This window comes from Ursus maritimus, unplaced genomic scaffold, assembly GCF_017311325.1.
Source record: "Ursus maritimus isolate PB19 unplaced genomic scaffold, ASM1731132v1 scaffold_6, whole genome shotgun sequence".
Taxonomy (NCBI): domain Eukaryota; kingdom Metazoa; phylum Chordata; class Mammalia; order Carnivora; family Ursidae; genus Ursus; species Ursus maritimus.
Window position 1 is genome coordinate 51,950,152 of NW_024426774.1, and position 10,572 is coordinate 51,960,723.

Consider the following 10,572-nt stretch of genomic DNA (forward strand, 5'->3'; position numbering starts at 1 on the left):
CAGTTTAAGTTAATTTTAATATTACATAATTAACTTCGAAAGACATTCAAAAGCACTAAGAAAACAATTATAAATCTGTCTTGCCCTTTTAAGATTTAAATTCCTACATTCTCTTAGAATAGAAAATATCAGTGTTAGATAAATATTAGGATACTTTCGGTTTAGTGATTTATGATTTCAATACTATACCTACTGTGGTGTTCCCACACCCAACTGCTATTAAAGATTCTAAACTGTATTTCAAAAATTCTAAGTCACCTAAAATGAAGAGTATTACAGGGCCTGAAGTAGTTTGAGAACAGAGATATATTTCGTAAAACTGGAGAATAAAGGGTTTCTTCTTGAAATAAAAGCCCAGAATCTTGAATACTAGCAGATAACTTGCTGCCTTCATCTGAGGACAAAAGAACTAATGTAGGGGCACCTGGGTGGCACAGCGGTTAAGCGTCTGCCTTCGGCTCAGGGTGTGATCCCGGTGTTTTGGGATCAAGCCCCACATCAGGCTTCTCCACTGGGAGCCTGCTTCTTCCTCTCCCACTCCACCCCTGCTTGTGTTCCCTCCCTCACTGGCTGTCTCTCTCTCTGTCAAATAAATAAATAAAATCTTAAAAAAAAAAAAAAAAGAACTAATGTAATCTGAGAAAATGTCGGTTAAAAATCATTTCTATATCTTTTAATGTAAAGACAGAACACTGAGAGTTAAAATAACCATGTAGGACTTTAGTTTGAAAAAGAAACTGTCAAATCCCTTGGATTTTTCTACTTTAAAATTCAGACAGAATAAATTACAGCTGTGGGGCACAAAATAACATTCCCTGCAGGGTGAACATTTCTATAGTTCAGTTGAATATATTTTCAGCATCCACTTTATACTAATTTCCCTAAGTTTCAAAGAACAAAAGTAGTAAATGAAATTGTAAAGCTCATATTCAGGGTACTAGAAAAATAATAGCCATTATATGATGGCTGTCACTTTCTGAAGCCTAGTTCTGCTTGAAGAATTACTTCAATAGCAATAAAAGAGGCATGCTCTCCCACCTATGATGTAATTTGCCTGGTTCTGCTTGCCTACTATTCTATAAAGATAGAATCTTTGGAAAAAAGAAACAAGGCCAAAGTGTTGTGCAACCTATGGCTTTTACTTTTTATTATCAACACACAAAGTACATGAAAAATATCAATTATTTCTCTTTAACTCTCTGTCTGCTTCCTATTTCCAGATGCTTTAACTAGGATAGAAAAAGCAAGGCAACAAAACAAATCCCACCCACTGCATCGAGGGCTGACAGAGCAATGTTTCATTTGCGAAGAGTCAAAAGCAAAGTCATAACCATAAAAAGAAGGAAAACAATTATCACTTAAGTGCCTCCTTAGTACCTGAATTTTGTCCACAAAGAATAAATGGGAGCCATATAGTACCACAGAAAAAAGTTACTTTTTCCTTTTCATAAACTTTTTTGCTTCTTTCAAAAGCTCTTCCACATCTTCCTTCTCTTGGTCTTCCTGTCCTGGTTCCCAGTCAGAATCTTCATCTGTCGGCTCATACTCTTCTTCCTCATCATCTAGAAAGCTGTCATTGAGGTCGTATTCATTGGGCTGCCCAACATTATCACTGTCTTCATCTGATATGCTTCTCACTGAAAAAAAAATTGGCACACGACGTATCAACTGGCACTCAAATCCGGGAGTAGAGATAGCTAACTGTAAAATGTCTTTCTCTGACAAGAATTAATTTTACTTAAGACATCACTAACCACTACAAATTCTAGAAAGGGGGCTAAAATTACTTTTTGTTAGAATTCTAACTTTTCCTTTTTGTAAAAAAAAAATATTTATTTATTTGAGAGGGGGAGAGAGAGACCACACAAGTTGGGGGAGAGGCAGAAGGAGAGAGAGAAGCAGACTCCCTGCTGAGCAGGGAGCCCGGCATAGGGCTCGATCCCAGAACCCTAGGATCATGACCTGAGCCAAAGGCAGACCCTTAACCAACTGAGCCACCCAGGTGCCCCCCAGAATTCTAACTTTTCCTACTGAGGTTCCTGAAACTAAAATGTCCTATGAGAATCATAATAATGGTTCCTTAATAATATTATAATCATATTCATGCTACCCTACCCTCAGGGTGGTAGAATATATTTTTGTCCAGTTATTTACTGCCCCTCCCTGTGATATGATTATATTTAACTAGCCCCACTGACATCACACTTGGTCAAAAAAAAGTGGGTGGACATAGTGGAAATAGGAGAAGCTTTAAGCGCTTTTCTGTGGTTCTGCTGCTCTCATTTTCCCTCTGCCACGCTCTCCCTCACGTCCCGCTCGGGGCTGATCCTTCAGCCCGCATTCCAGGATGAGAACACACATTGGACAAGGCCACAGCTAATAAGCTGCTTAACATCAAGGAGAAATATACCTATTTATTGTTGCGAGGCACTGAAATTTGGGGACAGTCTGTTATCACAGTAAGGCCAGTACAATTGGATTAACACGCTATGTTTGTGATCAAATGAGAAAATATGAGTCTAAACACTTTGGAAAGTTTAGTTTTATAGATCTTACAGTTCACGTTTCAGGGACTGTGATTACTGAAAATATCAGGACTACTATGGTAACAGCCATTAGAGTTTATAGATTTCTAAATAATATTATACAACTAGAATTATAACACTAGAATTCTTTGGTCTCCAAATCCACTTCTTCCCTCATCCCACACTGTTTTATCCTCTTTCCATTGCAAGCAACAGGCATGTTATAAAATAAGCAGCGAGAGACTCTAGGACGATGCAGAACATTTAAGAAACAAGCAGGAAGATTTATCTGGAAATCCCTGAATGGCAGGGGACAGTCCCTGTGATGAACACCACATGTATGGGTTAAAAAATGATTGTTTGCACTTCTGTATATGCTTTACTTAACTTCTTCCTAAAATGTTCATATGCAATAGATAGATGTAACTTAAACTCAAGAAATTTGAGGAGGAAGAAATGAGGACAAAAAAAAAAAAAAGATACTTTATCTGTACTCTCAACTCTCACAGACCAGACATTTACATTTTTCTTAATATCGCCATTCATTTCCAGAGAAGATTTGAGACAGCTTATAATAATGAGGTCATAAAAAATACAAATAAAAGTAGAAACTAAGAACATAAAAACCAGAATGTTTCATTTTGAACATAATTATTATAAATTGAGCATCAGGTTTCTCCCTGAGTTTCTCCAAAGCCAAGGCTAAAAAGGCTACATGATGATTTGCACAGTTCTCATTCGCGTAAGAAGCACACCAGTGCCTTAAGGGAAATCTATGATTGTATTTATCTGTAAACATTTCTTATCTCGTGTAAGCATCCTGAGGGCATGTTTTATGTCTAGCTAATCTCAATTTCCCATAAAACTTGTATGATGGGAAACATTTAAAACACATTTTGAGGGTAGTTTGCAGATGGCAAAGAAGGGAGGAGTGAAGACCATCAACACCTCCGTTCTTGGCCATTCTGCTTTGGAAGTATCTCATATATAAAACTAGTGACATCTCAGCAATGTGTTTCCTTTCAGAGTCCGAAATTGCCCTAGCAGATTTATAAGAAAAACATATATAAAGCTGAAACAACTTCAGGTTCTTCTCCTGCTTTATTTGGCTGGTCCTTCTCAGGCTCCTTTGCCGGCTCTTCCTCATCTTCCCAACCTCTGAATTTTGGAGTGTTGAAGTTTCTGGCTGGGACCTCTTCTCTGACACACTCCAGTCTTACATCCTAAGCCTTGAGCACCACCTGAATTCCAGACTCCTTTATCTCACTGCCTGTGGAGTCTCTCTACTTGGCATAACAAACAGGCATCTTGAAACATCATATTCCCAGAACACAACTCTTGATGTGCTTCACCAAAATCTCGTCATTCTCTTACCAGTCTTGAGTATATCACTTCTCCAACCTTCCAAGAAACCTTGGAGTCATCCTTGAATACCCTCCACTGAAAACCCAATACCCAATATGTCGAGAGATCCTACTGGCTCTGCCATCAAAAACTATCTGCCACTTCTCACTATATCTACTCCATTCTCTGGTCCTCATATCATCACCTTCTTTTTTTCAAAAAAAATTTTTTAAAGATTTTATTTATTTATTTGACAGAGATAGAGACAGCCAGCGAGAGAGGGAACACAAGCAGGGGGAGTGGGAGAGGAAGAAGCAGGCTCACAGCGGAGGAGCCTGATGTGGGGCTCGATCCCAGATCGCGGGGATCACGCCCTGAGCCGAAGGCAGCTGCTTAACCGCCGTGCCACCCAGGTGCCCCTTTTTTTCAAAATTTTTAAAAAGATTTTATTTATTTATTTAACAGAGAGAGCGAGCAAGAGAGAGCACACGAGCTGGGGGAGCAGCAGAGGGAGAGAGAAAAGCAGGCTCCCCACTGAGCAGGGAGCCCAATGTGGGGCTTGATCCCAGAACCCTGGGATCATGACCCGAGCCGAAGGCAGACGCTTAACCGATCAAACCATTCAGGCACCCCCCCATCATCTTCTTTTTTCAGTCAATTCCAATGTTCACCTAACTGGTTTCTTGCTTCCACTCTTGTCTGTTCTCCATAGAGAAGCCAGAAAACCTTCTAATAGCTTTCTATCTCACTCTGAATTAAATCTGAAGTCCTGACTTGTAGGTCCTGGCCTCTAAGACCCTACACAACTGGTCCACTGCTAGCTTTCCTGATCTCATCTGCCACTCCTTCCTTATTCTCTGTTTCATGTCTACCCTTTTTCTACTGCTCCTTGAATAGGACAGGCAGGATGATCTCCAGGGCTTTTGGAGTCACCATTCCCCTTGCCTGGCATATTCTTCCCTCAGATAATCACCTGTCTTGCTCTCTCCTTCAAGCCTCTGCTCTAATGTCAAATTATCAGAGTCCTTTCACCATCCTATCTGAAATGGCACCTGTCCTCCACCACACACACCCGTGCCATTCTGTCCTCTTACACAACTTTTTCTTCTTAGCAGTTATCACTATATGACGTCATATACTTGTTTACATGCAGTTGTTTACTGCCCACCTTTGTAAAATTCTACGAGGATGACGCTTTGCCTCTATTGTATCCTCAGCTCCTACAACAATGCCTAACACATAGAAGACTATATATATATATATATATTTGTTAAATATATGACTGGATGAACAAATGAACAATTTACAAATCAGCTGCTGAACACCTTTAGTTTTACAGAAACCTTTCTTATAACCTACACTTTTAATCACTAGCCTGTCAATATAATGAATTACACTAAAGACTTTTATCTAAATCCTGCTAATGAAGGGGCTTTACGTTTCAATGAACCCTGGAAATCTTTAGCAACTTACGAGGCAGGCTTATTTCTTGAGCAATAAAATCATGCTATTTGTATCATCAAATAATTGTTTATATCTATCAAATCCTCATTTACATAAACATCACATTCATATGATTCTTTTAAATAGGAGGTTCAGAATCTAAAAGAAACCATCCATAACAGAACTCCATGTAGTTGGTAGTCAGATTTCATCCATTTTACTTCACATGAACAAGTATTTTGTGCTTTAAGTAAAAGCACCTGACGGGCCAACTCATGACAAAGGCAAAGTCAGCTCTCTGTCCTGTGTTGACAGCGCCATGTGGACACTTCTTAACAGGGTAGTGAATGCTGACATGTAATTATCTTTCTGGAATCAATCACAATGGATCCTCTTCAGCAAATTCAATTAGTGACTTTAAATATTCCACAATGTAAATGCCATTTAGATGGGAGTTTACTTTTTTTTTTTTTTTAAGATTTTATTTATTTATTTGACAGAGATAGAAACAGCCAGCAAGAGAGGGAACACAAGCAGGGGAAGTGGGAGAGGAAGAAGCAGGCTCATAGCAGAGGAGCCTGATGTGGGACTCGATCCCATAACGCCGGGATCATGCCCTGAGCCGAAGGCAGACGCTTAACCGCTGTGCCACCCAGGCACCCCTACTTTTTTTTTTTTTAACTGCTGAAGGTGTTTTTAGAAAAATAACTGTTTCTGCCTTTCAGCGTAACTGGGTTATTCAGATAGTGAAAATTGACTTACTTGGAAAATGCTTTGAATAAGCATACTTGATCTGAATCATTACATGATTTCCTGATCATGGGAATAAACTCAGGAAGCAAGCTTCTGAACTAAATATGGCTAGCACCTAACCCAGGAATAAAATGCCTGTCTTTGGCATACAATTAAGTTTTTATGCAAAAGGGATGTGAAGAACTGAAAGCAAGGGGGAAAAAAAAAACCCACGCGTATATTCTCTAACTGGGCAAGCTGAAACATATAGTATGAACATCTGGATTTAAAGTGACAAAACTAGTAAAATTCACACAAACCTTGCTAGTAGCACTGTTTGTTATATAAAAATTTCAAAGAAAGCTCATACAAGGAAGCTTGCTGGTTAGAGAACCAGGCAACATTCATGAGGAATCCCATCAGAGATGACCACAAGCCAAGACTCCAGTATTGTACAGATAATGTTGTGGTTGGCGAAAAGCTTATTAAAGTGCAAAAATAATAAAAGGAGAAACAGCAGGAGCTGTTTAATTTTTTTTTACTCAATAACAAAACATAATTTTTATAGTGTTATTTTTTTGTAATTTCCACAGAATTAAATAGCATAATTGCAATTTTGAAAAAATAAGTGCCTACACATAACATTTTCTTATATAATGACTAACTGATTTGAAATATAATTTTTTTTTAGAGGGGGAGAGAGAGAGTGTGTGTGTGTGTGTGTGCAGGGGTAGGGGTGAAGGGAGAGAGAGAAATCTTAAGCAGGCTCAATGCCCAGCACCGAGCTGAGGAGGAGCCTGACACGGGGCTGGATCTCACAGCCCTGAAATCATGACCTGAACCTAAATCAAGAGTCTGATGCTTAACCGATTAAGCCACCCAGACACCCCTGAAATGTAATTCTTGAGTGTGTCTAAGAAATCAGAAGTGTGCTTGTTTCTTCCAAATTAAGGTGAGCTCAGATGAAGTAAGTTTTTTTCCTCTATCTTCACCTAGAAGTTTCTTGCTGCTAGTGATTGCTGTTTTTATGTGGTTGTCCATCCCCCTCATCCAACAAAAAGTCTCTAAAAAGCAGCTGTGGTTTAAGAGAGAGGATAGACTGGGGAGTAGAAGCCCAAAGATCTAGGTCATAAACAAGCCCATAAACAATGAACAAGTCACTTAATTTAATGGCTTAATGGAATTTATGTTTTTATCTATGAGTCAAAAAATGTTGATTAAATTACTTCAAAAATCTTTCTGACTCCAAAGTTCTAATTTTAAGGCCAAAGTAGGAATCTTCATTTTTCTCTACCAAACAGCGAAGTATATGAAATGAAGGGATGGACTGACAGTTTGACTGCACAAAACAGCACAGGAGAAATAGGTGGTCACTTATTTTTAAAAAACTGATGGTTAACACTGGACTTCCATCATGGAAAAGAACCACCTTTAGAAAAGTAACAAACCTTTTTAACGTGTTTAAAACAACAGCCTTTTTTGTATTCCCAAATCTCTCCACTTTCCCCACACTAAGCAGCAGTTTATAGAATCTCATTTAAGTTCCATTAATTTCCATAATAGCTTTCTAGAACTTTTGGGTTCTACTTCTGGAAGAAAAGTATATATAAGCAAATGTATGCATACAATTGCAGAACTAGAGAAATATTAAAATAGCTATCAGTAGATCATTCTAAATTTTCAGCCATGGATGGTACCAGTAGCCTAGAATAATGCATATCACATAATAATAAAAGCCAGAATGACTCCAATAATCAGATAATAAAATGCTGATGATAATTTTTTTTGAATATGGTCAACAGGTAAGGTAGCTAAGAAAGTATAAAACAAAATTTTCCTGGCATTGATTACTCCTGCATTCAGTATTTCGTGACAAAACCACAGCACTCTAAAAAAAAAGTGTGGAAAGTTAGTGAAATTTTAAACGAATTAGATACATAAGAAGCTTAATAGATGACAGCAGTTAAACCTACAAAAAAAAATACACTACATAAATTGTTACGTGTGTGGAAGAACTCTGTAGACAGAAATGTTTTAGGAGTGCTACAAATCAAAAGTTAAATAGTAAGGGGTGCCTGGGTAGCGCAGTCGTTAAGCGTCTGCCTTCGGCTCAGGGCGTGATCCCGGTGTACCAGGATCGAGTCCCACATCGGGCTCCTCCACTGGGAGCCTGCTTCTTCCTCTCCCACACCCCTGCTGTGTTCCCTCTCTCGCTGGCTGTCTCTCTGTCACATAAATAAATAAAATCTTTAAAAAAAAAAAAAAGTTAAATAGTAAGAGTTTAATGCAGTTATTTTAACATTGGTATCATATTAAATTTTATTGTCTCATTGTGTAGTTATGATACCCCACCTCAAATTCAAGATGTTTAAATTAAAAACAACAACAGCAACTACCTGGCTTTTCCTCCTGATCTCTACACTCTGTAAATGTCATCCCTGGTCTCCTGATAAATAGTATTATAATTCTGAGTCATCCTTATTTCCTTTATGTCATCCCATTAGTTGGCAAATCTGACTGATTTTTCCTTCAAAATCTCACTTGTATCCAATCCTATCTTTCCATTCTCGTGGTGGCCACCCTAGCTCTGGCCCTTTATTCAACCGCCTAATACCCAGAAATCCTCCCCCACTCTAACTCAGGTGGTGCAATGTCACCAACTTGATTTGGATAAAATACTGCCTCATCATTACATGCCAAGGCACCCACATCTTTGGTCTAGTTTTCAAGAGCGTCTGTAATCTGGCCTTGATACATCCTTTTAGTCTCGTCCACAGCAACTACAGACACTCTCCATGTTAGTTAAACCGATCCACTTTCTAACTCCACACACCACTTACAAGCATTTTCTACCTCAATATCCTTCACTGATCTATTACTCACTTTGTACAGGGTATCTTCTACCTACCGACCACAAAGCTAAGAAACAAAAATGATTTAAATCCAACCACCTTAAAGACCAACTTAGCTTTAATTCCTATATCATGGTCTACCCTGATAAGCCCCAGCAGAAAGTGCTTCTTCCCTTTCCTCAGAGATTTTAGACTGTCTTGCCACAAGCATATACACCCAGAGCTGGTTCTCATGGATCTCAGTTAACTCTGCTCACTTGGAAGATATAATAAATGAACCAGTAAGTGTATAATAAATTTATATAAATGAGATAAAGATCATGGGTGATGTTAAACCTCAAGGATTCGGGAGATGAGAAAAACAAGGACATTAGAATTCAGGTTAGATATCTCTAAATTAAGAAATATAATGAGACCCCAACATTTAATTTAAGATTGGAAATACTCCAGACACCGTAATTTATAAGTTTTAGAGTATGAAGAGTGTTCTGACAGTATCACCACATAACAACCCTTGAAAGTAGATGAAAAATATAAAATTAAATATTGGGATGCCTGGGTGGCTCAGTAGGTTAAGCGTCTGCCTTCAGCTCAGGTCATGATCCCAGGTTCTTGGGATTGAGTCCGTGTTGGGCTCCCTGCTCAGCAGGGAGTCTGCTTCTCCCTCTGTCTGCTGCTTCCCCTGCTTGTGCGCATGCTCTCTCTCTGTCTCTCTCTCTCTGACAAATAAATAAAATCTTTTTTTAAAAATTAAATTAGGGGCGCCTGGGTGGCACAGCGGTTAAGCGCCTGCCTTCGGCTCAGGGCGTGATCCCGGCGTTATGGGATCGAGCCCCACATCAGGCTCCTCTGCTGGGAGCCTGCTTCTTCCTCTCCCACTCCCCCTGCTTGTGTTCCCTCTCTCGCTGGCTGTCTCTATCTCTGTCGAATAAATAAATAAAATCTTTAAAAAAAATAAAAAATAAAAAATAAAAATTAAATTAAATGTTGCTTAAAAATATCTACACTTTTATAAAAACTGGCTTTCCAATGAAATGAAAACCTTTTCTTCAAAGAAGTTAGTTGTAAAAATATGTTCTTCCTTGAGAAGATTCCCTAATGATAATTCAAAAAGACTTTTCAAAGAAAACTCGGATTAAACTATGCCATCTGATGCACACTGATCGTTTTTAGGAAAATGGTTCTTATTTTTATAAAGATACAGATGTGTCAAATGCATTTTCATGGGACAGTGTTAAACTTTGCCAATAAAATATGCTTTAATCAACATACATTACATGACTCCCGGTAAAAAAGTTTATTTAACCACCAGAAATGCTGTATCATTAGATACAGCCCCAGTAAAAAAAAGTAATAACCCGTAACATATAACCTCTATAACCTATTAGCTCAGATAAAATGAGTTGTGTCTGAAGTACTAAAGCACAAAAGTGTGTTTCAATGAGAAATTTAAAATGGAATTCGCTTATGGTGAAATTCCTTATTTTTGTCACTTGGTTACAAGGGGGTTGTGTTCATGCACATGCATGTACGTGTGGTCACAGCCTGCAGAATATGCATTTTCTTCTCTCATTCTGTGGGCAGAAATATTGTGTGCCAAACTGGCCTCTGCATTATGTAAATGATATGGAGAAGCCAGAATTTGTTAAAGGTAAAAAATATTTGGGTTTGGAACC

At 38.5% G+C, this 10,572-nt stretch overlaps 1 protein-coding gene across 1 annotated transcript in view; it reads right to left on the reverse strand.

Moving 5' to 3' along the window:
- Window positions 1-1,118: 1,118 nt before the first annotated feature.
- Window positions 1,119-10,572, reverse strand: part of APLF (aprataxin and PNKP like factor) — an 81,332-nt gene continuing 71,878 nt past the window's right edge. The window contains exon 10 of the mRNA XM_008699945.2: window positions 1,119-1,637. Within this exon, the coding sequence (XP_008698167.2) occupies window positions 1,432-1,637 (206 nt within the window). The 3' untranslated portion in view covers window positions 1,119-1,431. The remainder of the gene's footprint in view (window positions 1,638-10,572) is intronic.